Here is a 27,774-nt window from a genome sequence, read left to right as displayed (position 1 = left end):
CGCACGCGCCCCCCGCCCCGGCCCACGGCCCAGCCCGCGCCCTCCCCTCGCCGCCTCCCCGGCCTCCGGGCCTCCGGGCCTCCCGGCCTCCGGTGCCCCGGCCTCGCGGCGCGGCCCCGCAGCATGCAGCAGCAGCACCGGCGGCGGCGGCGGCGGCGGCTGTGAGGTGAGGCCGGGGCGGGGGCGGCCTCCCGGGGGCGGCAGTGCTCGCGGGCCCGGCCCCCTCGCGGGTCCCGGCGCGGCGAGGGGCGCGGCGCCTTTGTTGCGGCGGAGGCCGGGCGCCGCCCGCGCTGCAGCGGCCTTTTTGTGTGCAGATGGTGGACGCGGGCGGCTGCCCGGCCGGGGAGGGCTGGAGGAGGATGGAGGCCGCGCCCGACGGCGCCGTGGACATCGTGCCCCTGGACCGCTACGACTCGGCCCGCGCCAAGATCGCGGCCAACCTGCAGTGGATCTGCGCCAAGGCCTACGGCATCGGTGGGTCGGGTCGGGGCCGGGGTCCGGGGTTCGGGACCGCCTTTGTGCGCGGGTGGCCTCCGGAGCCGGCTGGTCGCGGGCGGGGGTCCTCCGGCAGGTGCCGCGGGGAGGAGCGCGTCGGTCGCCGCGGGTCGGCCGCTGCCCGGCGGTGGGTGCGGGGCTGGCCGTCCTGTGCGGCTTGAGTGCGGGGCAGACGCTGGACGCCCGGCGCTCGGCGTGCGCGCAGAACCTCACACGCGGGATTCCCCACCGAGAGATTGGGCTTTGAACGGGTTGTGCCTAACGCGCATCCTTCCCTTCGGTTAACGCCCGTTTCGGAGAACTGGGTAACCTTGTTACTGAATCCAGTTTGTTAGGCCCTAATATGCTTGGTGGATTAAGGCGCTCCTGTCTCCAGCTCGCGGAATTTTACGGACGAAGTGATTCTCGTCGTGGCTTTATTAACATCTGGTGCTTTTGTTTTGGGGACGCACCGAAGAGCAATACTGTGTGACCTGCCTTTTCATTTGAAGCCTGTTTTAAAACGGCCTTGACTCCGGTGCAGACATCCCTGTGCGTAGAGCGGCGCCCAGGCGGAGAGGGGCCGTGGGGACGAGCGCGGCGGACCCGCTGAGTGCTTCCCGAGCGTGGCCGTGTGGCAGGACCACAGCAGCTCGGTGGCCTGTGCCGTGGGGGAGGCTCAGGCGTGAGGACGAGCCCGCCCTGCGGTCACAGCCTCCGCGCGTCGCCTTGTTTTAGGTTGGCTGAATCGCGCGCCGGGAGCGTGTTTTCCTTGATTCTGCAGCGTTCAGTTTCGCAGTTTTCGTTTACGGCTGCCCCGAGCGTTGCGGTTTCCGTGGAGTATGGTGGGGGCACCGCCGCGCGTGCATGTGTGGGATTTAGGGGAGGCACGGAGCTGAGAAACACTGCAGAAGCTTCAGAGTGAGATGTGACAAGGACTACGCGGAGCGGCCCTTCGGCACGTAGCAGTCGGGCGAAGGGAGAGCCCGACGGCGGGGTGGGCCCGCGGGCCGCGCCTCCGCCGGCCTCCCCACTCGCCGCGGGCCGCCGGCGGCCTTTTCTTCGCGGCCCACCGCGTCCGCGTGCCTTGTGACCCGCACCACTCGGTCTCACGTGTGCTCGCGCCTGTCCTGACGGTGTCTTCTCGGGAGTTTCGTGCGTGTGACGCTCTTAGGTTCTTCTCGCTTCGGCCAGACTTCCTGCTTTTCCACGCTGTGTAGTAGTTCACTGGAGGCCCGTTCGCCGTGCAGGGGCGCGGGCGGGGCTCCAGTCTCCGCTGGGAAGCTCGGCGTGTCCCTGGGCAGGGCCCTGGGGCATGTGTGCGGGCTTTCCCTCCTGTAGGTATTTTTAAGATTTTATGTATGGAAATGACTGCGGTTCTGGTAACGAAGGCTGGAAAGGCACAGATACCTTTTAAAAGCCCTCTGGTTGCTTGCTTTCTAGTTTCTTTAGCAAAGCAAATGCATGTTTATCTTGTTGCTTTTAGCTTTGGCGGTCAGCGTGGGATTTGTCAGCTATCTGGAAATGAAGGTGCGTCTCCAGGGTTGGTCTAGTTTTATTTCCAGTACCAGATCTCTCTTTGATACTTGTCGACTCATCAGGTAATTAATTCAAAGACTCATATTAACATAGGCCTTACAGTTTTGAAATTATTAAAGGTGGGTTTTTATAGAGCACGATGTGCTCGGGAGCTGAAGGAGAGTAGATGCTGTCCGAGCGTCTAAGGCTGGAGTGCACGTTGCCCGTCAGTCACTCGGTCACTCTCCTGTTGTAAAAAAGGAGTGACCTTAAGTGCCATTTGTTTACAGAGCAGAGTGCTCTAAAGCGGTTACTGCATTCCTGGTTTTGATTTTAGCCCATGACCTTAGAAACTTAAAGGTTTCTAGGCCTTGGTTTCAGGGGATAATGGGAGGGTGTAATTTTTGTTATCTTCCAAGGACAACGTTGAAACAACAACAAGGGAAAGTACTGGAAGGCACTCAGCTGTTTGCAGACTTGTTGCTATGTGGCCGAGTGGTGGTGACTTTCCCGTCTAAGGAGCCCTGGAAACCAGGCAGACACTGACCACACCTCAGCCCTCCATGGCCTGGGGCTGAGCTGCCTGAGCCAGGCAGGCCCGGAGGGGCCACCAGGGCAGCTCACTGGGGTGGAGAGAGCCCACGGGGCCAGTAGAGCCCATCTTTGGAGGGGGATTGACACTTTTGTCCTCACTTTTGCCTTGGAGTGATCAGACAACTGATTGAGAAAGCATGTTGTGGGATGGGAAATCCTCATGGTTGGGACGGGTCTCTGCGGTGGGGCTGGTGGAGCTGCTGCCGTGTCTCGTTATATAGGCCACAGGGTAGCCTGGACTCTTGTCTGCTTAACGGATACGAGGAGCAGCATCTCTTTGTTGTCACCTCTAGGGGTCACCACCTTGCTTTGTCACAGTGACCTTTGGTGAAACTGTGTGCTTGGAACCCCTCTCCAGGCCCCAGAACTGGGAACAGAGCCGGCTGCCCCTTTTTCCCTGGGCTGGCGGGAGAATAGGGCCTGTGTGAGTCTTAGTGCGGAGATCCTCATTTGCAAGCAGATGGTCGTTTTTTTTTACCTGGTGATTCACTCAGATTCCTGGTTTATGAGTTCAGATTGTATTTTTTTATTTTTAAAGGTTTTTTTTAAAGACTTTATTTATTTGACAGAGAGAGAGAGAGACAGGGCGAGCACAAGCAAGGGGAACTGCAGAGGGAGAGGGAGAAGCAGGCTCCCCACTGAGCAGGGAGCCTGACACAGGGCTCGATCCCTGGACCCTGAGATTATGACCCGAGCTGAAGGCAGTTGCTTCACCGACTGAGCCACCAGGGTGCCCCTGGATTGTGTTTTTTAATAATTTGTTCTTGGCAAGGAGGAGGTGACAGGGCAGCCTGGAGACACCTGCTGGGTTTCCTGGGTACTGAAGGAGCCGCTGCTTGGCGTGTGGCACCACCCTCCCTCAGCTTTGGTGCCCCGAGGACTGCCTGGGGTCTGTGAGGTCAGGGGCCGTGGTGTCCCGGTGGATGCCCTGGTGCAGGGCTCAGCTGTTCGTCAAATGGATGCCAGAGTTGGAAACCCTCTTGAAGCAGCTGAAGTACGTAGAGATACGATCTGTAGTCTGTCCTCGTGGCCATAACGTGGATGAGTTTGTATTTCTAGAGCTATACCAGTTTGCACACATTCTCTTTCCTGTCTTGATGCCATCAACTAAACGTTAACCAGAGAACGGACGTCCATCTTTAAGTTCAAACCGTCCCGATCCTTTAAATTGGAGCAACCCTCAGAATGCTCGGCCTCTCTTACGCTGCAGCATGTTAAACTTGTGCACGTATTCCAAAAATCCCATGATATTTTTTCTTTGTATTACCTTCATCCTCCTAGCTCGTAGGCTGCTCCTGCTGTGGATTTGCTTTGTGGCCGGGTTACCGTATCTGTACAGTGTTCTTTTTAATTTCCTAGTTGAACTGTTGAACAGCTCAGATTGCTTTCATCTGATCTGAATGTGGCCAGGATGGAGCTGGCGATAACCATGTAGCTGTCCCGTGCGTCATTGTAGTGTGGCCACGTAGCGCAGGGCGTAAGTTATGGGATGAGGTCTTCCGTTGGCTTGAAGTCCACGTGAACTGCTGAGTGTGTGAAGGGAAATGAATGAATGCAGCATGGCGTCAGTACCACAGCTGTCCGGGGGCCGACTGGGGCGCTGCCGCGTGGGGGAATGGGCTGCGGGGAGCAGTGGGGAGGCTTCGTGGGGCCAGAGGCTCTGAAGGATGGGGTAAGGTGTGGGAAGCCCTTCCAGGAGTTAGAGGGGAGGGTGTCTGGCTGGGTTGTGTGCAGGGGAAGAAGTGCTTGACACGGAGTCAGGTAACCTCATGACAGGATTTGTGGACTGGAATAGTAGTGATTAGTTTAGGAAACAGTCTGGACCAGATGGTCTGTGGTGTTCCAAGCTGGCTAAGGATTTCTTTCGAGATGTGTGGCTGGGAAGGTTTTTGTGTAGGGGGAGTGGTGTGATGAGACATAGAGCCTGGCAAGATTCTTCTAGCAGGTTGAAGTGGGCAGGGGCTGTAGTCAGGTGGAATATCTGGGATCATGTCTCAGGCCATTGTGGCTGCCATGACAACGTTCCATAGGCTGGATGACATCTGTCTCCCCCAGCTCTGGAGGCTGCAAGTCCAGGATCCTGGTGCTGGCAGAGTCAGTGTCCTGTGAGGCTGCTTCCTGGCGTGGGGTTGGCTGTCTCCTCGATGGGGCAGGAGGGGCGGGGAGCTCTCTGGAGCCTCCTTATAAGGGCACTAATCCCACTCGTGAGGGCTCCACCCTGCTGGCCTTCTCACCTCCTCACCTCCTCACACCTTCACCTGGGCCTGGGTTTCAGTGTCTGAGTTTGGGAGGGTGCACGCTGAGTCCATGGCAGAGCTGGTGTCATTTTGTCCGATGTGCCGAGGCCTAGCCTAGTTTGTCTGCAGGGGGGATGACAGAGCGGATGAGCCGACAGGTGTTAGGAAAGCAGAGCCCCCCCCCCGCCCCCCTCTCCCCCCAGACGGGCTTGACTGATGTCGGGGGCGGGAGGTGGGCCTGCACAGGGCTCTCTTGACAGGAATATTCAGTCCTTAGTCCACGGAGCTTTTCTGCTTTCACGGCAGAACCGCACCTATGAGGTTCTCTTTCTGACTCCTCCGTCTGGCCCGGCCCTTTTTATTGTGCGTGCGAACCAGTTCACTTCCGTGCCCCTCGGTGACTCCTCCCCTCACTTCAGCCTCACTCACACAAAGTTAGACTTCCGTCAGCTCAGTGAGCACGTGCTGTGGAGTCTGGGGTCCTTGACGGGCCTCTCGGGGCTCAGGTGGTGCCCACATGGCTGCGCGCTCAGACCCCTGGGCGCCTGGGAAAGGAACAGCTGCTGTGGCAGAACAGGAACGGGAGGGTGAAACTCCCCTGAGGGAATCTAGAATGTTCCATTCAAATAAGTGAGGCTGAGTTTGTGGCTTCGGTGGGTAAGAGCCAGGCGGAGGTGAGGGCACAGACGGGGTGAAGAGGAGGGGAGAGGGCGGGGCGTCTTCCTGCCCGGGGGCCGGCCAGCCCTGCAGCTGGGAGTGGTGGGCACTGGGTGCAGGGAGCTGGCGCCGGTGGGAAGGCCAGTGTACCTTGGGAGAGATGCCTGGGGCCAGGTCTTGGAGTGCCTTGAATGGTTGGTTGGCAAAGTGGGGTTTGGTCATGTGTGAACTCGGGAGCTCTTGAAGGTTTCTGAGGAGAGAAGAGACGTTTGAAACCTGTGCCTTTCAGAGGAGTAATGCCCGTTGTTTGGCAGGTATACAGTGAAGAATTTTTGTTCGGACTTTTGGGAAAATCAGCTTGTTGAGGGACACTTTACATACTTAAGTACAACAGAGTGCGCACATTCCAAGAGCGTAGTTTGAGGAGTCTAAGCACGGTCAAGGTAAGCCCTTTCCACTGACCGTCTCCAGGGGCCTGTGTGAGCCCCTCCAGCGGGTCCCAGCCCAGAGCCTCACTCATGTGCTCCAGTGGCTGTGGATGAGCTTGGTTTTTCTAGAGCCTTCTGTACCTCTAATCACACCTCAGCTACTCCCTGTGTGGCTTCCTACACGTAGGCTGATATTTTGGAGACTCACCCACGTGTGCAGACCTTTTTGCTGCATGGGGTGAGCAGTGGCCCCTGTTGTCTGGCTGCCCACAGTGTGCTTGCTCACTCACTCGTGTGTGGCCGCTGGGACTTCTGTCTCCCATGAATAGCACCGCTGTGAGCACTCAAGGACACGGCTGTGTGTGGGTATCTGTCTCTGTCGTCCTGGGGGACACCTGGCCATGGAGTTGCTGGGTCACATGGGTGTGTTTAACTGCCTGGCTGGTTTCCAAGGTCGGCGTATCTCCTTTCTGTTTCCACCAGCAAGCGTGAGAATTCCAGTTGACCTGCATCCTTGCCAGCACATGGCATTGCCAGTCTTTTTAATTTTAGCCATTCAAGTGTACATGTTGTGCTGTGTCCCTGTGGTTTGGGTATGCATTTCCCTGATGACTCAACGATGATGAGCATTTTTTTTATGTGCTTATTGGCCATTTGAATCTTTTTTGTTGTTGTTGTTAAGTGTTTTTGCGTCTTTGGCTAATGTTTTAAACTAAACTATATAAATTGTATTTACCCAAAAACTAAACTTTTATTTTGAGATAATTGTATGTTAACATGGCATTTGTAAGAAATTACACAGAGATGTCTTGAGCACCCTTTCCCCAGTCTCCCCTGTGGTAACTTCTTGCAAAACCGTAATTTGGAATCACAGCCAGGATATTGACGTTGTATAATGTAGATCTAGAACATTCCGTTCTCACAAAGACCTCTTAACGTTCTGTTGCCTTCTGTAGCCACACCTACCTCCCTTCTGCTTGCCTTGGGGTTCGTTTGCTCTTTTTCTAGTTTCGTGGGGTAGGTACTTAGATTATTAAGCCTTTTTTTCTTTTCTAGCCTAAGTGCTTGGTGCTATGAATTTTCCACTTGGTACTGCCTTTGCTGCATCCCACATGCGTTTGGTACGTTGTATTTTCATTTTCATTCAGTTCTGTGAACTTTATTTCCTTTGATGCTTCTCTTTGACCCATGGATTATTTTATTTGTAAGTGTAATTTCCACGTGTTGAGATTTTCCTGTTTTGTGTTTTAGTTATGATTTCTAGTGTGATTCTGTTGTGAGGTGATACTCTGTAGGATTTCTATTCTTTTAAACTTGTTAGAGTTTGTTTTATTGCCCAGGATAAGGTCTTTTTGGTGAATGTTCCATGGGCACTGGAGGACATGTGTTTTCTGCTGTTGGGTGGAGCGTTCCACACATATCAGCTAGGTTCTTTTGGTTGGTTGTATTGTGCAGATCACGCTCCTGGTTAATTTTTTTTTTTTTTTTTTTAAGATTTTATTTATTTATTCATGAGAGACAGAGAGAGAGAGAGGCAGAGGGAGAAGCAGACTCCCAAGGAGCAGGGAGCCCTATGCGGGACTCGATCCCAGGACGCTGGGATCATGACCTAAGCCGAAGGCAGACCCTTAACCATCTGAGCCACCCAGGCACCCTCTCCTGGTTAATTTTTGTGTAGCAATTCTGTCAGTTGCTGATAGGGGTATTGAAGCCCTTAACTATACTTGCATACTTGTCTGTTTCTCTTTTCAGCTCTCTCCATTTTTTTTTTTCCCCTCATGTTCTGAGGCTCTGTAGTTTGGTGCATTCACATTCAGGATTGTAAGGACCTCCTAATGGGTAGACTGTCTTACCGTTATGTAATATATCTCTGTCTTTAGTAATTTATTTTTTATCAGATACTCATATAGCTATCCCTGCATTTGTTTGTTTGATAACTGTTTTCCTGGTATAGTCTCTTTTATCCCTTTATTTTCAGCCTTCTTAAGTCATTGAGTTTGAGGTGAGTTTCTTGTAAACAGCATATAGGTGTATTGTTTTTTTTTTTTAATTCACTCTGTCAATCTTTGTCTTTTTTTTGGTGTACTTAGGGTATTTACATTTAATGTAGTTGTTGATAGTTAAGGCTTAAGTCTGACATTTTATTGTGTTTTATGTTTCTTGTTCCTGTTTTCATTTTCTGCCTTCCTGTGCATTACTGGACTACTTTTGAAGATTCCATCTTGATTTATTTATATTGTTTTTGGGTGTGTGTGTAGTTTTCTTAGTAGTTGCTCTGGGTATCACAGTGTATATGACTTACATCAGCTGACTGGTATTGTTTTGCCATTTTGAGTGAAGTGTCGAAAACCTTTTTCCACTTTGGTCCCTTTGTTCTCTCCACCTTTAAATGCCATTGTTGTGAGTATCTGAAGGTGTTGGGGTTTAGTTTGTCACCAGATGTAATTTAGAAAACTCATAAAGAGGATAGTCTATTGTTATTTACCCAAATTAGTGTACCTTTCTGTTATTCTTCCTCCCTAATGCTCCAGGATTCCCTCTTTTATCATTTTTTTTCTATTTGGAGAACTTCCTTTAGACATTCATTTAAGGTTTGCTGGAAATTACATTTTTTAATATTTAAAAAAATTTTTTTTGAAGATTTTATTTATTGACTTGAGAGAGAGAGTGAGAGAGAGAGCACAAGAGCAGGGTGAGGGGCAGAGGGAGAAACAGACTCCCCGCTGAGCAGGGAGCCCGAAGTGGGGCTTGATCCTACGACCCTGGGATATGACCTGAGCTGAAGGCAGACACTTCACCACCTGAGACACCCAGGTGCCCCGGAAATTACTATTTTTTTAAGTTTTCCCCTGCCTAGGGGTGCCTGGCTGGCTCAGTCATTTGGGCACCCAACTCTTGGTTTTGGCTCAGGTCATGAGCTCAGGGTCATGGGATTGAGCCTCCATGTCAGGCTCCGTGCTCAGGGTGGAGTCTGCTTGAGATTCTTTCCCTTTCTCTCTGCCCCTTCTCCTGGGCAGAATAAATAAGTGAATAAATAAATAAATATAGTTAGTTTTCCAATTAGAATGTCTTTATTTCTCCTTCATCCCTTCATCAGATGTGGAATCTGGTTGACAGCTCTTTTCCACCAGCACATGAGAAAGGTGTGCTGCTTACATCCAGTCTGCGTGGCTCTGGGAGAGACCTGCTGTCCATTGAGCTTGAGGCCCCTGTTTGGAGTGCAGTGTTTCTCTTCAGCTGCTTCCATATATTTTCTTTGTCTTTAATTTTCAGAAGTTAGTGATGATGTGTCTTGGTGTGGATTTCTTTGGGTTTGTGTTATTTGGGGTTCACTCGGTTTCTTGAAACCTGTGGATTTGTATTTTTTGCCATATTTGGGAGGTTTTCAGCCATTATTTCCTCCAGTACTCTTTCAGCACCACTCACTGTCCCCTCTTTTCGGGGACTCCAGTGACACGAATGTTGGCTCTCATGTTCCTCTCCTGCGGGTCCCCGAGGCTCATTTTTCTTCGGGGTGCTTGCTGTCTGTCCAGGTTGGGGAAGTGTGTTTCTCGGTCCACAAGCTCACCGCTTCTACCTTCTGTCATGTGCACTGTTGAGTCCAGCCACCCGGTGCACTTTGTTGCTGCAGTTTGCAGTTTGTATTTGGTTCTTTTATAATTTCTTTTTCTTTGCTGAAATTCTCTATTTTTCTTGTTTCAAGACGATTTGTAATTGCTTGTGGACTCACTCTTACGAGAGTTGCTTTAAAGTCCTTGTAAGAGAATTCCAATATTCCACTGGCATTGGTGTTGGTGTCAGTCGGTGGTCTTTCCTCATTAAGTCATGATTTCCCTGGTTCTGGGTGTGACGAGTGATTTTCGGTCGTTTTCTGGTCACTCTGCCTGTTGTGTGGGGAGCCTCTGGGTCTCGTTTACAGTTGGTGCTGCACGCGGGCCCAGGCCTACCTTTGTGCAGCGTGAGCCAAAGACAGCCTAACATTCGGAGCCCGACTGGTGCTGGGATATGTGCCTGGTGCGTCTGCGGCCGCAGGGGCCTCCGCTGGCCCTCCTGGCGCTGCTTTTAGGAAGCAGAAGAGCTTCCTGGCACTGGACTGCCTGGAGCCTCTGGAGGACAGAGAGCATTTCCCAGGCCGGGTGCTAGTCGTGGTGGGGTCCCCCTGTGCAAACTGTTGGGGGGATGGTGTGTGTCTCAGGCCGGTGGGGAAGGAGAGTACTTCCGGGCTGGGGGCTTTGTGGAGGTAGGTGTTCCAGACTGCTCATTAGTGGGGCTTTCTTTCTGTCCCCCCTGGTTCTCCCAGGCTGGCCTGATGTAGCAGGTAGGCCTCCTGCTCAGTGAGGGGCGGGAACGAGCCCACTTGGCTTGCCTTCTCTTGCTAGCTGAGGGTCCAGAAAGCCAGGTCTTGGTAACCTTCTGTTGGGTTGGAGGTTGTGAGGTTCCCTGTGGCTGTGCTGTTCCTCCAGTCCGGGGGTCCCAAAACAGTTTGCCTTCCTCAGGCAGCTTTCAGATTCTCCTTTGGTTGTCTTTTTTTTTTTTTTTTTTTTTTTACGATTTTATTTATTTGAAAGAGAGAGACACAGCAAGAGAGGGAACACAAGCAGGGGGAGTGGCAGAGGGAGGAGCAGGCTTTCCGCTGAGCAAGGAGCCCGATGTGGGGCTCGATCCCAGGACCCTGGGATCATGACCTGAGCCAAAGGCAGACGCTTAACGACTGAGCCACCCAGGCGCCCCTCCTTTGGTTGTCTTTTGACTTACTTCCAAGGTTTACGGTTGCACTTAGAGGAGAGGAGGAGGGAAGGACAAGTCCGTGCCACCTTGTCCTTGACCACAGGTCCTTCATGGCTGCTCTAAGTTTTTGCTTTGTTTTTCAGTTTCATCCGGAGTACCAGGATGTTCTTTGGTGTGTACATCTCCTTTTTTATCTTGCTGGGTTTCATGACTTTACAAGTATGCGAAAATTCTTGTCTATTTGTTGAAATACAGTTTCTGTCCCATGTTTTCTCTCCTTCCTTTGTGGGCCTCCAGTCACACTCCTTTGACACCTGCAGAGTCTGTCATTTACCTTCTCTACTGCATGTTCTTGGTGGCTGGTCTGCTGTTCACCAGTCCAGTCTATGAAATAAAATTTAGTTACTGTATTTTTCTGTTCTAGAGCTTCTGCTTCGTCATTTTTCTGATCTGCCAAGTTTTTTTTCTTTTCTTTTTTTGTAATTTCCAAATCGTGTTTCTGCCAAATTACTTCGTCTTTTTTTTAATATGTATTTTTTTATTTTTAAAGATTTTATATATTTATTTGAGAGAGACTGTGTGTGTGAGAGAAGGAGAGAGAGCAGAAGCAGGGGAAGTGGTAGGCTCCCCACTGAGCAGGGAGCCCAACGTGGGGGCTCGATCCCAGGACCCCGAGATCATGACCTGAGCTGAAGACAGACCGAGCCACCCAGGCGCCCCTTCCTCTTGTCTTTTTTCCTTTCATTGTTATAAGAATGGTCAGGGGAGGTCTATAGCTGATCACTCCAGCCGTGGGTCCCGAGAGCCTGTTACTTCATCTTTGTTTCTTTGCAGTTTGATTAGGAAGCGTCTGGCCACTGTTTTCTTCCAGTCAGTTCTGTTTGGTTTTGCTGGGCTTCCTAAGCCTGCAAATCTGTGTCTTTAAGTAAATCGGGGAGATTTTGGCCATGACTTATTCAGATGCTTTTGGGCACCAATCTCTTCTCTGCGGGAGCACAGGCGTTAGACTTCTGATGTCCCACTGCTCTCTGAGGCTCTTCCTTTTCTTCAGTCTGTGTCTTCAGTGATGATTTCATGCACATTTCTTAGCTTCGCTGACCCACTTCCCCGTCCTCTTCATTCTCCTCCCTGTTCAGTGAATGTTTTGTCGATACACCGTATTGTTCAGTTCTCAAATTTTGGTTCTTTTTTTCTTTAGTTTTATTTCTCTGCTGAGAACTTTTATCGTCTCATTTATTTTAAGAGTCCTGACCTTGACCTCATGGAGTCTGGTTATAATCCATGCTTTAAAGTCTGATAGTTCTGAGATCTGGGTCATCACAGGGTTGGCATCTGTTGATTGACTTTTCCCCCAGAGAATTCGTCACATTTCCCTGTTATTTATTTATTTTAAAGATTTTATTTATTTGACAGAGAGAGAGAGTGAGAGCAGGAACATAGGCAGGGGAGTGGGAGAGGGAGAAGCAGGCTTCCCGCTGAGCAGGGAGCCCGATATGGGACTTGATCCCAGGACCGTGGGATCATGACCTGAGCCGAAGGCAGACGCTTAATGACTGAGCCACCCAGGCATCCTAAAAGAAAGTTTTTTTTTTTTTTTCAGATTTTATTATTTTTTATTTGAGAGAGAGAGAGAAGGAGAGAGAGCACGAGCTGGGGCAGTGGCAGAATCCCTATTGAGCACAGAGCCTGACATGGGACTCGATCCCAGGACCCCAGGATCAAGACCTGAGCCAAAGGCAGACACTTAACCGGCTGAGCCACTTATTTTTATTTTTTAAAAAAGATTTACTTATGGGCGCCTGGGTGGCTCAGTCGTTAAGCGTCTGCCTTCGGCTCAGGTCATGATCCCAGGGTCCTGGGATCGAGTCCCACATCGGGCTCCCTGCTCGGCGGGAGGCCTGCTTCTCCCTCTCCCACTCCCCCTGCTTGTGTTCCTGCTCTCGCTACCTCTCTCTCTGTCAAATAAATAAATAAAATCTTTAAAAAAAAAAAAAAAAAAAAAAAAAGATTTACTTATGTAATTTAGAGAGCGAGCGAGAGCGCGAGTGAGAGTGTGCGAGGGGGTGAGGGGCAAAGGGAGAAGGAGAGAGAATCCCAAGCAGACTTCCCGCTGAGCATGGAGCCCAACTCCGGGTTTGATCCTACGACCCTGAGATCATGACCTGAGCTGAAACCGAGTCACATGCTCAATCGACTGAGCCACCCAGGCGCCCCTTTCCTATTTTTTACATGTTGACTAATTATGGATTGTGTCTTGGACATTTTGAGTATTACATTGTGGGGCCGTTTTCTGGATCCTGCTAAAGTCTTCCGGATACTGTTGATATGTTTTGGTGCTTTGTTTTGTAGCTGGGTGGTAATAATCACCTTTAGGTTCAGGCCACGGGTCTATTTTGCTGTTTGTGTGCGGTGGTTTCAAGGTCAGTTTGGTTCTTTGGGTCTGTCCCACATGCATGTAGCTCAGGGTTGTGTGGGTTCATCCATGGAATTTGGGGTCCCCTTCCCGGCTGTCTCCTTTCTTGGATTCTCCCTACACTTTCTGGCTCCAAGAAGCCCCTCTCCTCTGGCTAGAAAGTCAGGGCTGCCCGTGCTGTCACCGTGCACCTCTGCGCGCCTGGGGCGGTGTGGTGAGCGAAGAGAGGACAGAAACAGCAGGTGCCCTCCTGGCTTCAGACCCCAGAGGCCCCTCCCCTCTCAGCGGGTCCCACTGCGTGCACTGTGTGCACTGTCGCCCTCCGGTCACCAGGGCAGGCTGGAAGAGAGGGAGGGGATAAAGCCCGGGATCCCTCCCACTCTCCAGCGTGCGGGGCCCTTTCCCTGGTCCCCTGGCTGGAAGGACCCGGTTTCCGTGAGAATTTTGGCTGTGTGCCTGCCCCATGGTGCTGCATCGGGCCGCCCTCGGGTCCAAGGCGGGAGAGGAGGTGGATACAGAGCTGGGGACCCCGTAAGTGTTGCTTCTTCAGGCTTTGCTTCTGCTCCCGCAGTTGCCTGCTGTTGTTGGCGTTGAGAATCCTCATGGGGCTGCTTTCGGTTTCATGCAGAGTTCGTGGTGGTCAGTGGGGAGGGGCTGTCCTGAGCCTCCTTCGGCCTGGCAGTACCGCAGGCCTGGGAGCCTGCTTCTCTTGCTTACTGTCTCTGCTGGCTTTGTGCAGGATGTCCTGTCGTTTTGTTCATTTGCTTATTTTCCTTTGTGCTGAACGGGTGAGGTGTCTAGAAGACGGTAGGGATCATCAGAAGTCTGAGGTGGTGCCTTCCTCCGGGAGGAACTTGCATTTGCGGACACTGGCCCCCGTCCCTGATCCCCTCCCTCCAGTGCGTGGCTCTGGGTGCCTTCAGGGGCTGCTGTGCTTCCAGTTCAAGCCTGTTCTTAGGGTGCAGCCTTTGGGGTTCCCAGTCGAGAGTGTCTGCGAGGTTACCTGGGTTCCCTGCTCTCCTTGTCCGGCCCTGCAAATCCAAGTTTTGCCCTTAATAACTTGAAAGGTTGCCAGAAATGCGGCTTACCCTTTTTTTTTTTTTTTTAAGATTTTATTTGAGAGAGAGAGAGCACCAGTGAGCTCTCGCACAAGTCGAGGGGAGGGGCAGAGTGAGAGAAGCAGGCTCCCCACTGAGTGTGGAGCCCGATGTGGAGCTCGATCCTTGCGACCCTGAGATCATGACCTGAGCCGAAGGTAGATGCTTCACGGACTGAGCCACCCAGGCGCCCCAGTTTGACCTCTTTATGCCTGCTCTGGATGCGCAGGTCCTCCTGGGACACAGGAAGGAGCATCCCATCTGGTGAGCGTGCTGGAGTGTGGGCTCTCTGGAACATGCCCTGGCGACCTTGCCCTCGTCAGCTGGCCCGACCCTCGAAGGTGTTAATTCTATGTGTACTGTGTGGATTATGCTGTCCACCGGTACCGGACAACTCTCCATGTGGGTGTGTAAAGATCCTGACTCTGCGTTTGGTCACGAATCTTCCCTTGCCAGATACAGGGTACTCAGTTTGCACCTCCTTCACGCTGGTCCTGCTGGTGGGCACCCGCGGTGGAATCCCTGGGGTGTTAGCTGCGTGCTGTCACTTCTCTGGGGAGGGGGACTAGCACTTCCTGGGGAGTCTCTGAGGTGTGAGTGAGGAGGGTCTTGCCAGGACGCTGGCATTAGGATTTGTGCTCAGCCCTTCCCTCCCCTAGGCACCGTCCTTGGTAAGAGAGCTGTTCCCCGAATTGTACTCTGGGCCTCGGAGTGGAGGTGAGGGGGGGAGGAGGGGTGTGCTGAGGGTTGATAGGTCTGTTTCTCACCTTAGTTTGGGTTCCGTAGCATCCCAGTGGTACCCAGCAGTGCTGTGTGCTGGGCCAGTGCCAGTGCTTCTCCACCTCACCGGGGAGGAGCGCTGTGAGGTTTGCAGCCCATTCTTCTCTGCACCAGCGCCCGGCCTCCTCTGCTCTGGTCTTTGGTTTCCCTCCATCCTGGGACTTCTTTTTTCCTGGAGTTTCTCAGAGTTTTGTGTTTTTTTATTCATTTAAAAAGTGTTTGCTTTTCCTTCTTAGAGCATGCTTATAAAAACCGGTTGCGTCCTTGTCAGATGACTCTGATGTTTGGGCCATCATGGAGTTGGGGTCTCTTGATTGCCTTTTTTCCGTTAGTTGTAGATGCCCCCTGTTTTCTTTGCGGAGTAAATCTGGATTGTATCTTGGACATTCCGACTCTTATGTGTGAGACTCTGGATCCTGTTAAAATCTAGAGAATTTTTTTTTAAACAGGTACCAAGCCCAGTTAGGTTGAGACTGAGTCCTGATGACCTGCCTTGTGTGGGCCTTAGCTCAGTGCTGGTTTAGTCCTGAAAGCCTCTGGGCCCCTCTGGCCTGTCCACGGGACACCACGGAGAAACCTGGGCCCCAGCGTAGTTCTCAAGTCATTGCTGTGCTGATCCCTGTTGGTGTCACACGGGCGACTCGGGTCATCCGGGACAATACACACGGATTTTAGGATTCCCTATCCAGCACCCCTTCCTGCTTTCTGGGGGGGGGTGTTCCCAGGGTCTGTCCTCCTGGTCTGGCTAGAAGACAAGTCTGTGCTTCCTGCAACTGAGTCTGCCTCAGCAAAGCAGTGGGAGAAAAGAACCCACAGGGCGCCCTGCTCCCCGCGACTGTTGGGTACGGCTTTGTTATTGGTGCTCGCCTGGGGTAGGGCAGGAAAGTCTGTGGGCTCTGCCCAGCACAGCTGTTTTTCTTTTCTGTCTGGCGTTCCCAGCGTAGGCTGGGGGTGTGGGCAGAAGTCGAAGGCCTCTGGCCAATTTTACCGCCCTTACAGTGATTTGGGAAGCTTGTTTCCACGTGTCCACAATGAGAAGCGTTGTGGGTCTTCTTGGTGGAGCCTGTCACAGCCACGTTTGGAGCCTCTGGAGTGGTGATTCTCGGCCAGTGGCACAGATGCTGACGTCTGGGCCCCCACGTGCGGTGGGGGATGGGCTGGGCCGGGGCTGGGCACCGCGGGGTTGCTGGCGGCCGGGGGGTCTTTGCTGGCCTTAGACGCAGCTGGAGCCTGTTGGGGTCTCGGGCTTCAGTGGGGGTCCCTTGCCCAGCTCTGGGTGCAGGGACGTGGCATCGGTCTGCAGGGTGGAGTGTGGTGTGGCGGACGGCGACGGCATGGCTGCTTCCGTGACGCGTCTCTTTAAGCTCTTAAACCTCCTGATGGTCGCGTGGGTGGCAGCAGCAGCTATAACACTGTGCGAGATGCATGGACTCCAGCTCTGCCCTCCCCCGTGACTTACAGCCTGCCCCAACCTGGGGAATAGGGGGACAGGCCCTCTTAGTGCCTGAGGTTCTGGGAGGCCCAGTAGTAGGAGGCTCTGACCCTCTGACCCCCTGTCCCTTGCGCACCTGCTGTCCATCTCCACTTCCTTCTGCACTTAGTGCCCTCCCTTTGTGGTGCAGGCTGGCCGGAGCCCTCCCATCCCTCACACCGCCTTTGAGTCACAGGCACCCACAGGGTCCTAGTCCTGCGTCACCAGCCAGCCAGTCACAGTGTCCGCGCTGGCACTGCAGGCCCGTGTCACTGGGACCGCTGTCCCGCAGACCGCGCTCTTGTGGCGCCCGGTTCTGCTTGATTGCCAGGCATCGCCCTCCCGCTCAGGAGCCTTCTGCGCAGCGGACACCTGCCTCCTGCCTTCCAGGTGTCCGGTGGGAGCTCCTTCAGCTTGTGGCCACTGCCCTCCCACTCGCCTGCTGCCTCACCCTTCCCGCCTTCTGTCTGTCCTTCCGTCCATCCCTCTGAGCCAGAGACGTGGCCGCCAGGACCGCTGGCGGCGGGCGCTCCCCCTGTGGCTCTCAGAGCTCAGTCCGCTGGCGTTTCGCCCACGGTCAGTGAGACCTGCCCCTGCTGCCGCCCGCTGGCCCCGCTGCCTCCCTCACAGCCCTCCCCTCGGCCCCTTCGCCCGTCACGGGGCCGCTCCCCGCCCTTGCCAAGGCCAGCGCTGCCTCCTGCCGGTACATCCACGGACGCCTTCCGGTCTCCTGCTGTGTGTCCCCCGGATCACCGCTCGGCTGTGTCCTTTCCCCGACCCCCCCTTCTGTCGCACCGCTTCTCCGATCACTTCTGCGCGCACTCTTGGGCGTCTCTTCCCAGGCCGGGGGCGCCCCGCCGCGCGCTCTCCCGGGGGCTGTGGTGATTCTGGGCCGGAGCTTCCAGGCTGCGTCTCCAGCCAGCCCCGTTCTCTCGTGCTCTGGTCTCCATGTTTTTCCGTCTCTGTTGACATCTCTGCGAGGGCCCCACAGGCGCCTCAGAGACATCACGCCTAGAATGGCGCGCCCCCTCCCTGCCTGTCCCCCGCGCTCCTGGTTCCTGTCTTAGCAGGAGCCACCGGCCCGCATCTCGTTGGCGAAGTGGGGAACGTGCCGTGTGTCTCGGTCGCAGCGCGGCCCCGATGCTGCTGCCTCCCGGGTGTCCGTGCCCCCGCCGTCCCTCAGGCCGCGGACTGCAGTGGGGCTCCAGCAGGTAGTGACCCCTGTCCTCCAGCTCCTGCCCCCCCGGGGCCGGCCGCACCCGTTCCTGCGGGCCCTCGGGCACCTGACCGGCCTCGGGCCCTGACGGCCCCACTGGTGTCCCGGGGCCCTCCCGGTGCGCAGCCGGCCGGTGCCTGGGGGGTCGCCTGCTGGGCGAGTGAGGAGGTGGCCCGCGCCGCCTGCAGCTCCCAGCCGCCGTGTCCCACAGTCCTCTCGTCGGGGTCCTTCCCCCGTGTGTCCCTCGTGTGTCCCTGTCCCTGCCCCCTCCTTCCTGCTCCATTGGCCGCTGACAGCCTGGCTGCTCCGTGGCCCGCAGGGCCAGCCCGCAGCCCCTCTGCGCCCCGCAGCACCCCATCCCCTTCTGTGTGGGCGCCTTGTGTGCATGTTGCCTGGTGACGTCTCAGTCGTCTGAAGAGCCTCTGCCCCAGGCGGTGGGTCTCCTCATTCGACTCCCCTCGTTTCTGTGCATTTTTGGCTCAGAGGAGGGGCTCAGTAAATAATGACTAAACAAATGAGTAATTCTGACAAACCAGTTTTTTGGTTTGTAGAGGAAAGGAAGAATAAGTCACTAGTGATAGGTTCAAGGCATTTACAAAGTTGTCTTTTTTTAAATAGTTGACTTTAATAAAACCGATTGGAAATTTCAGAACTGTGCACAAGAAGTGCCGGCAGGAGTTGAGTCCCCTGAAGCAGACAGTTAGCTGGCTCTGCCGGCCAGTGGGCGCGGGGGTGGGTAGGGAGCTGGTGCCCTGGTGGGACGGGCAGGGACACTGGGCAGCAGGGGGCCTTTGTTGAAGTCCAGAGCATTTACCTGGAGTGGATGCGTCATTTTCCCGTAACTCACAGGATCCTGAATCTGCAGGTGAGGTGAGTCAGTTATATGACTCATGTTCATACGTAATTAAAAAGTGGTTTATGAATCAATTTATAGTGATTATTTTCGAAGCTTCCACTAAGTGGGCCACCCGTGGAAAACCTTTCTACCCAGTAGATTGTAAGCGAAGGCAGCTGCAGAGCCATGGTGGCTGCTCTCTCCAGCCTTGCTGGTTCCAGGGTTCCCAGGACTCCCGTCCTTCCTAGGGTCAGCCCCCCACTGTGCCTGTGTCCCATCCCCTCCTCTCAGAGCTGTGACCCCGGGGCACCTTTCTGTGGAGGGGAGCCCATCAGGTACCTAAGTGAGAGGTGACAGGGGCTGGGGCTGGGCGACGGTGGTGTGACAGTGGCTGTCATTTCCTGGATCTATTTCAAAGGGAAAGTCAGCCAGAGTTGCCAGGGTTTGGCAGGAAGAGAACTGGATGACCCTGAAGCTTTTGGTCTGAGCGGCTGACCTTGAGACGAAGCCCAGGAGGGGCAGGTGTGGGAGGTGGAGTTCACTTACAGGCAGATTAGGTGCCGTGGCCAGCAGCCTCCACCTGCCGATCTCAAGGAGGCAGAGGGATGGAGGAGTTCGGGGGCATGGCCGGGGTCAGGATGACTGAGGTCACCTGCCCAGTGAGGTGGGAAGTGCCCCTTCCAGTATTTGGAGAAATGAGGGGCAACTCGCAGAGGGGATGGAGGTGAGGCAGGCATGGAGAGAGGTGGAGGACTGAGGGGCTGTTCCCAAGGTCCCAGTGTTGGCTGGTCCTACTGCTCCTGCCCTGGTCAGCCTTGCATCCATCCCCCCCCCCCCCCCCGCAAATGTCCTCAGACCCTGGACTCCCTGGCTTGGTGTCCTCCCCCGACTTCCATCCTGCTTGGGACCAGGCCTTGAGTCCTCCACATGTGTTCTCCCAGGCTGCTCTCTGCTCCTGTCCCTCCCTTAGTCCCCCACTCACATGTCACCATCACCTACCAAGAAAGCAGAAGTCTTCCCACTGTGTTTTGCACTGGGACTCACTTCTTTTATTATTGGTATGGTCTGTTGTGTTTCAGAACTCTGGAGGATTTCAAGATAGGATAGTCTCTGACAGGGTCCATTCATTCACCAGACTATTGCTGGTTTGTCCCTGAGGCAAGGGTGTGTCCCTCCGGCCCTGGCTCTCTGGGCCTGCCCGGCTGCCTGGTGCTCTACCTGAGCTTTGAACCTCGGTGCTTGAAAACAGGTCAGCGTAAATGTTAGCTACCGTTGTTAGAAGTAAGGACGGGTGTGAAGTGCTAAGGAGACTGGGGGAACACGGAGGAGCCCCAGACCCACAATGAGGTGATTGAGGCTCTGAGAATAGAGCCTGTAGACGAAGAGGGTGAGGGGCCAGGGAAAGAGGTGGAGAGTGCTTTTGGGGGTCACTGGCAAGGTCGCCTCTTCCTCGGGCAGTGCCACAGAGAGCCTGGACTGAGCAGGAGAGGGTGTGTTGGCGGCCCCGGGTCTCAGCACTGCGTGTCATGGGTTTCCTTCGCCAGCCTTCTTGGAGAGACTAGGCTTGTCTGAACTCTTCCACAGGTTGGGATGGTTCCAGAACTCAACCATGGGGGCGGTCTCAGGGCTGGAGAGTTAAAGGTCTACGGGCCTCACCCGAAGAGATCAGCCTCTGTTTAGCTTAGTGTTTCCCAGTCCACTTGAGTACACAGTGTCCCCCACTCTTGGAGAGCAGCAGCTGACATCGTGCAGGGCAAGTGTGAGGGACACCACTGGGGAGGCCATTCCAGCCATTTAGAAAGTGAGTGTCCCCAGCTGTACACAGATGCGCGGTGTAGTCGTGTGGGAGGTGGTGTAGACACTGCGTCAGGCATGTTCACAGTTGGTGTCTGCCGCTTGTGACCTTGAGCACGTGGTGTACTCTCCCTGTGCCTCTGTTTCCCCGTTTGTAACACAGGGACAGAAGTCACAATTTGATGGAATTGTGGTGATGTTTAATTGACACGGCTCATGTGGCATTGATGTTGCCTGGTCCAAAGTCAGGTGAAGGCCTGGGGCCGCTGCTCCGGGTTTGCCAGGGTGCTTGTGGGCCCGGCGTTCTCGTCCAGAGAGACCCTGGTGTTTGGCCCCGCTCCCGTCTCCAGCTGGATGTCGGAAGAAAGGTGCACTTGACTCCCTGTCCGAGTCAAGGCCATCAGTGCGGCCGTGATGCTGGGTGTGCTGCACGCTGTCCCGCAGGGTGACCAGCTGCGGGGCGCTCCTGGGTGCCGCACGCGGCCCCGTGGTGGGACCAGGTGCCCTGCCCCCCTAGCCTGACTGCCTCTCGGTTGCCTTTTGGCTCCATTACCCCCTTTGGGCTCCCACACCTACCTCTCGCCTCCCTGCGTCAGGAAGAGTTGCTCCTTGAGGTTGTGGTGGTGAAGTTGCCAAGGGGTGTGTGTCGCCCACGCCCCCCCCCCCGGGTGGTGTAAGCAGCTTGTTTGCCTCTGCCGGTGCAGAAGGTGTGGGATTATGCAGTAGTGGGGTCTTCTTATGTTATTAGTCACCCATCGTGATCAGTGGCAGCTCTGCCCTCTGTTAGCATTTTGGATGGACGCGTCACGCTCATGTGGTAATCTCTTCCTTGGCTCAGATAACATCCCCGAGGACCTCAGGGACCCCTTTTACATTGATCAGTATGAGCAGGAGCACATCAAACCGCCCGTCATCAAGCTCCTGCTGTCCAGCGAGCTGTACTGCCGTGTTTGCAGCCTCATCCTGAAGGGGGACCAGGTGGCCGCCTTACAGGGACACCAGTCTGTCATCCAGGCCCTGTCCCGGAAAGGGATTTACGTGATGGAGAGCGACGACACCCCTGTGACGGATCCCGACCTCAGCCACGCACCCATAAAGATGGTGAGTTTCCTGCGCGTTTGTGGCCGCAGGGGCTGTCCCTCGCCTACGGGGACTGCTTCTGGTGCCATGGGCCCCTGCACGGCACCCCGGCCTGTCGTGCTGCCGGCTGTCGTTCTGCACCACGTCTGCGCGTGTGCGGCCAGGTCGGCCCGAAGCTTGAGGCACAGATGGCCTGAGCACGAGTGCCCCGCAGGATGGCCAGGGTTTGCGTCTGAGCCGGGAGGCCCTGAGCTGTGCCTGTCTTCTAGTGCGTGTGATTTCAGAGAAAGGGGAAAGAGCCGCTTCCTGTCCACTCTCTTCCTCGTTGGGAGTGCTCTGTGGATGCGAGCTTAAGTTGAGGCATGTTAATGAAAACATTTGGAGGCAAATTTTTTGCAGATGTTGTGCTAAACAGTTGTTGAGCCTATCCTGGTAGATTCTTTCATGCATATCGTGTTTTTTGTCCAGATAAAGAAGGAAATGTACTTTTTTCTCCCCCTCCCCATTTTTCTCTGGAAGCCACCCCACTGCTATGACTTTTCCAGACCACTCTGGGTCAGCGATTTTTGGTGCCTCCCACATTGCTGTTTTGACTGTTCACTGGCATTTTGCATTCTGTGGCTTTTCACTCGTGGGCTTTGTGGATGATGGGTTGTGAGTCAGGAGGATGTTCCTCGGGTTCTGGGAAGAAAGGATGCAAAGGTGTGGTGTAATTTTGGTGTTCAGCGCTCTTGACTGGTACCCAGGGACCGGTTTGTGGTCTTGCAGCCTCGGGCACAACTCTTCCCTTTGTACCTTTTCTCTCAACCGCGAAGTAGAGATGCCACCCTTGGGGCTCTCCAGGTTGCCATGGAGATGAGAAAGGAGACACGGAGCCCTCCACACCACAGGGTGCCGAGTTGGCCGGACCCTGGGGACGGGTAACTTGCAGATAATGACCTTGAAACAATGCAGTTGGGTCAGAGTTTGTGAGCAGGGTCTCTGTGTTGAACCTGGTAGGAGAGGTGGGTTTGGGCCACCCTGATTGTTGCCTCTGTTTCCAGAGTGCCCACATGGCGATGGTGGATGCCCTCATGATGGCCTACACCGTGGAGATGATCAGCATCGAGAAGGTGGTGGCCAGTGTCAAGCGCTTCTCAACATTCAGTGCCTCGAAAGAGCTTCCATACGACCTCGAGGATGCCATGGTGTTCTGGGTGAACAAGGTGAGTGCTGGGAGCCGTGGCCAGAATGGGGACAGGGGGCTGCGGGTCGTCTCCCGAGCAGTGTGAATGGCCTGGGGTGCTCCTTGGGTGGCAGGTGCTCTCCCCCTCCAGAGGAGGGGAGGGACCCTCCTCGTGTGTCATGCTGAGAACCAGCTCCTAGTGGGGGCCGCGGAACCAGCAAATGAAAGTGCTGTGGCCAAGCAGTGTATCTGTCGCACTGCAAACAGGTGTGCCCCTGGACAAGAAAAGGAAGGGTGTGCGCGGGGTGCGATGAGCAGCGCGTGCTCGTGGTTTGAATTCTTACACTCTGTGGAGTTTTATCTCAGCACCTCTGTGCATCAAAGGGGTGCTCGATTTTACAAGGAGTTTTGGTGATGAAGAGAAAAGTGGTGTTGTTCCTAAGTGCTGTTTTCTCCTTTTAAGTTTAGAAGCTTACAGTGTAATCTTTTATACAGTGTATAGAAAGAGTATTTTTAGTGGCATGTGATTATTTATAGGATTACCTCACCAAAACTTTTTGCTTATTAAGCATCTTTATTTGCAAAAAGGTGTGCACTGAGGGACACTTGGCTAATAAAGCAGAGAAAGCAGAAGACGGAGCAGTGCCCTGTGAAGTTGTTCTAGTGTGCCACAAATTTTAAAATGATTTCGTTATACAGTTGGCAGGTGTATTCTTTATAAAGTAAGATTTTAGTAAGAGGCAAGGTAAAAATCAGTGGCCATGGAATTAGTCGAAGAACATGGCAAAGCCAGGCCATGGTGTGTGTGTTGGCTCCCTTGAAAGGGCCTCCTTCATTGTCGTGAGAAGCAAGGCCTTATGTCAAGTGCGTGTTGTGACTTCTAGCTAAGATGCTTGCCCTGTTGTTTACTTGGTTTCCTACCCAGGTGTGGGTCAGGGGAATCAAATAGAGGGGCAGACGACTTTAAATCTCTGCTCAGTAAGGTAGAAGGCTTTTCCAGGCTTCACTAGAACCTCTGGGTCCTGGTTTGGACTTGGAAGCTGGCCATTGTCCAGAAGGTCGCCTCTTGGTGGCGGGCACTATGTCTTACTTGTCTCCTGGCTTTGTGTAATCCTGTGCATGTGGGAAGCACCCACAGGAACTTGGTTAAAAAATGGTGTTCAGGACTGGTGCGAGTTTCCATAGGAAACTGAACCTTGAGTGAGTCTTTCCTTTTTTTTTTTTTTTTTTTTTTAAGAGAGGGAGAAAGGGAGGGAGGGACAGAGGGAGAGGGAGAGAGAGACTCTCAAGCGGGCTCCACGCAGAGTGTGGAGTCCGTCATGGTGCTCAGTCTCACAATCCTGAGATCACGACCTGAGGTGAAATCAAGAGTCGGATGCTTAACCAGCTGAGCCACCCAGGCGCTCCTTGGGTGATATTTCTGTAAATCCCAACATGAGCTTCCTATGGTCAGTTGTTCAAGTGTTTATTTTATTTTATTTTATTATTTTTTTTATCGTTGACATACAGTGCGCATTAGTTCCAGGTGTGCACATAGTGGTCGACAGGTCTGTACGTCATGCCGTGGTTTCCACAGACGCGGCTGCTGCCTGTCACCACACGGCCTCCTTAGGGTATCTTGACCATATTCCCTGTTATATGGTTCATCCCTGCTAAAGTTCAAGTTCTAACTTTTTTTTTCTCTAATAACTTTTATTGAATTTTTTTCCCCTTACAAACGAAATGACATGGTCATGATAGAAAATTTAGAAAACACGATGAGCAAACAAAACAAAATATAAATTCTCTATAACCTTACCACCTGGAAATGGAGTGTTTTGATATAAATTCTCATCATTTTTATTCATTTGGATGTAATAGATAGGCTTAAAAGCGCAATTAGGTGCTTCCAGGTGCTGGGCCCTAAGCTGAGGCTTGCCCTTTGGCAGGATGGGGAGGGGGTCTCCGGGGCCAGCTCTGCTGCCCACCTGCTGTTGTTTCTAGGTGCTGGCTCCGTAGGCGGCCACGAGCATTTACCTCCCACACACAGCTGGTGGGCGGTGGTTGCTGTGTAGCTGAGGTTCATTTAAAGGCTTTAGACTGGTTTTTGCCAAATTTCTGACCATATGATTGTACTGTTTTTCATACTGTTAGTCCATGGAGGTGTCTTACTCCATGACTTCCCATGGATTAGATATTACTAAAAAAAACTTGTCATTTTTAAAGGTGAGATATAGTGTCTTATTTTACTTTTATTTTTCTGTTCACTGGTCAAATCAAAGTTTAAAAAATAGAGTGTGTGTTTGGCTATTTCCTTTTTTTTTTTTTTTTTTTTTTGTAAATTGCTTATTATCTTTGATCATATTTCTTTGGGGGCAGGGTCTCCCCTGCCTGATCAAGTTTCTCGTATACTAAGGGTGTTCTCCATGTACCATATTTTTATACACGATTTTCCAGGTTATTGCTACTTCTGTTTGCCTGTGGACCTTGGCTGATATGTGGAAGGTGATCTTCATGTGGTCCAGCAGCATCACTTTATCTGCTCACATGTGTTTTCTGGTATTAACCGCTGTATTTTAAAGAAGTGCACTCTGTTTCTGGTGCTGCATCTGCCTCTGGTAGGCATTGCCTTCTGATTTACTATTCGCTCATGTGACCTTCCCCTCAGGTCCCTGCGGGCCTGCTGTGGTCACATGGCCTGCTGTGGTTGGATCTGTATTCAGACGTGACATTACTGTGACTAGGAAAGACATTTTCACAGCTCGAGACCCTTTTCTTGTGCCACACTTTGGTTTTCCTGGAGTTAATACTTGCTTCAGTTTTTTGTGACCTTTTTTTGTCCTTGCCCGATAGTTATATTTTATTCAGTGTTTTCCATGTTATGCTATTTCCTTAGCATTTCCATATGAACGTGTTTCTTACACTGATAGGTTTTCTCTCATGTGTGTTCTTTGATGTTGACTGAGCAGTGAGCTCTGGCCAAGGGCTCCCCCCACACTTACTGCTTTCACGTGGCTTCTCTCCAGCGTGGATGTGCAGGTGTCAGATAAGGGGTGTGCTCACTCAGCAGGTTTCTGGCACTGGCTGCTCGTGAGGCTTCTCTCAGATGTGAGCTCTGATGTAGGGCGAGATGCGCCCCCATGCTCTCTGCACTCAGAGGGTTTTTCCCTGAACTGTGATGAGGTCTGAGCTCCCCAAAGCCTTTCCTGCATGGACTCCAGTGGCTGTGGGTCCTCTGATGCCTGACAGCTTACAGCGGGCCCGAAAGCCTTCCCACCTTCATTTTGCAGGTGGGTTTTCTCCCCACTGAAAACTGCTGCATGTTTAATAAGGTTCAGGCTCTTCAGAGTTCACATAGGAGAGTTTTCTCTCCAGCATCTTCAGTGCCTCATAAGATCTGAGTCTTCCTTGAAGCTGTGGTTGTAGATAGTGTTCCCAAGATTCCTGCTGGGTGAGTGCACTTGAGTACAGACTTCAGCTTTTCTCACTGCCGTGCTGGCCTGTTTTCACTTGGGAAGGTATTTCTGTGGGTTCACTTCCTTTCCGTGTTTGTCTGGGTGCTGTCACCCCTTTCAGCCACTCTGGAGTCACAGGCCTGTCAGGTGACCTCTGTGAGTGTATTTTCTGTGTGGCATCACTTCTAGGGACTCTCCTGCCCAGCCTAGGTGGCTCGGTGGTTGCTACATAGGCTCTTGCCTCCCCGTCAGCTGGCACTTGCCTCCCACCCTTTGGAGAGCCCTTGGCGTCCGTGCCGGGCTAGCCCCCTGGCCTCCCTCTCAGCCGGTGCCTCTGTGCCGGGAGCGTGTCTGGACATGGCAGCATGCTCAGAAAGGCTGCAGCTTTGCCAGCATTTCCCAGCTTCTGAGCAAGCCCCTTCCCTCTCCCTGGATCATCAGGCACTCTGGGGCTGGGGAATTGCCCTCCCTAGGACTGGGACTCACCACTGAGCTGTTCTCCAGATTCCCTGCTCTCTGTGTGTGACTGAGCTGTCCTGTGTCCCCAGAGTTCTGGAGTTTTACAACCATCTTGTTGTGGCTTTTGACATTTTTCTTGATGCCTAGCCAGTTGCTTAGTCTTTGACAAATAAAACCCAGCTTCACTGCTATATGATTTGCATGCAATAAATGGGTCCAGTTCTTTGAGTTTTGACAAGTGGCTATCTGTTTAACATTCACAATCAAGGTAACATTTCCATCACTCTAAAAAAGTTCCTTTGTGTCCCTTTGCAGTTAATCCTCCAGCCTAGATTACTACTGATCTGCTTTCTTCACTGGAAGTTAGTTTTACCTCTTTTAGGTTTTGATAAAAATGGATTATGTGTATGTGCTCATTTTGTGGCTGGGTTCTTCCACAGAATAAAATGATTCTGAAATTGATCCATATTAGTGCATCTGTCAGTGGTTTTCTTTTTATACTCAGGAGAATTCCGTTGTATGAAGAGAGCATGGTTTCCCTATTCCCCTGTTGATGGACGCTATGGTTGTTTCCAGTGTCTGCCTCCTGTGAATAAAGCTGCTAGGGACTCTTGTGTACAAGTCTACACGCAGATGTGTTTTCATTTCTTTGAGTAGCATACGTAGGAGTAGAATTGCCAGGTCAGTGATAAGGACGTATTGTTGAATGTTAGAAGAACCTGCTAACGTATCTTCCATTTGAAGCTGCCACTAATGAGGGAGCCCCAGTTGCTCCGGACCGTCGCCAGCACTTGGCATGGTCGGTCTGTCAGTGGGAACCGTTTGAGTGGATGTGAGAGCTTTCTTACCACGGTTCTCATTTGCATTTCCCTAACGACTGAAGACATTTGTATATATTCTTTGGTTAGGTGCATGTTCAAATATTTTGCCCAATTTTAGGTTTTGTATTTAATTCTGTGTCAGTTTTGGTGACTTGTGACTTTCAAGGAATTTCTCAATTTTACTTAAATGGTTGAATTAAATTATTATCCTTTACATGCGTGTCTGTCTGTAGTGATGTCTCCTCTTGTTTCTTGCTCTGTCACTTTTTTTTCTTTCCTTGGTTTGGTCTGGTTTGTCAATCTTCTTAATCTTCCAAAAACCTACTTTAGATTTTTACTGATTTCTTCTATTTTCTGTTTAACTTCTCTTTTAATTATTTTTTCTATTTATTTTGAACTTAATTTGCTCTCCTTTCTAGTTTAAAGTAGAAAGTGAGTTCTTCATTTCAAGCTGCTGGCCCTCTGAGCAGGAGCCCCCCCCCCCCCCCCCCCCCCCCCCGAGGGGGGTCTCCCCCCTCCCCCCCGCGCGCGTCTCCTCCCTGCGTTCCTCTTACAGTGGGGTTTTTTTTTCAT

The 27,774-nt window shown here is 52.8% G+C and overlaps 1 protein-coding gene across 4 annotated transcripts in view; it reads left to right on the top strand.

Moving 5' to 3' along the window:
- Positions 1–103: 103 nt before the first annotated feature.
- Positions 104–27,774, top strand: part of CAMSAP1 (calmodulin regulated spectrin associated protein 1) — a 60,791-nt gene continuing 33,120 nt past the window's right edge. For all 4 annotated transcript variants that reach the window (XM_032418266.1, XM_032418264.1, XM_032418263.1 and 1 more), the window contains exons 1-4: positions 104–166; positions 315–474; positions 21,081–21,343; positions 22,366–22,527. In XM_032418266.1, the coding sequence (XP_032274157.1) occupies positions 315–474; positions 21,081–21,343; positions 22,366–22,527 (585 nt within the window). In that variant the 5' untranslated portion in view covers positions 104–166. The remainder of the gene's footprint in view (positions 167–314; positions 475–21,080; positions 21,344–22,365; positions 22,528–27,774) is intronic.

This window comes from Phoca vitulina, unplaced genomic scaffold, assembly GCF_004348235.1.
Source record: "Phoca vitulina isolate PV1807 unplaced genomic scaffold, GSC_HSeal_1.0 scaffold21, whole genome shotgun sequence".
In the NCBI taxonomy this organism is placed as follows: Eukaryota; Metazoa; Chordata; class Mammalia; order Carnivora; family Phocidae; genus Phoca; species Phoca vitulina.
The sequence above is the reverse complement of the archived record's forward strand: the minus strand, read 5'-3'. Positions and strand labels throughout refer to the sequence as shown.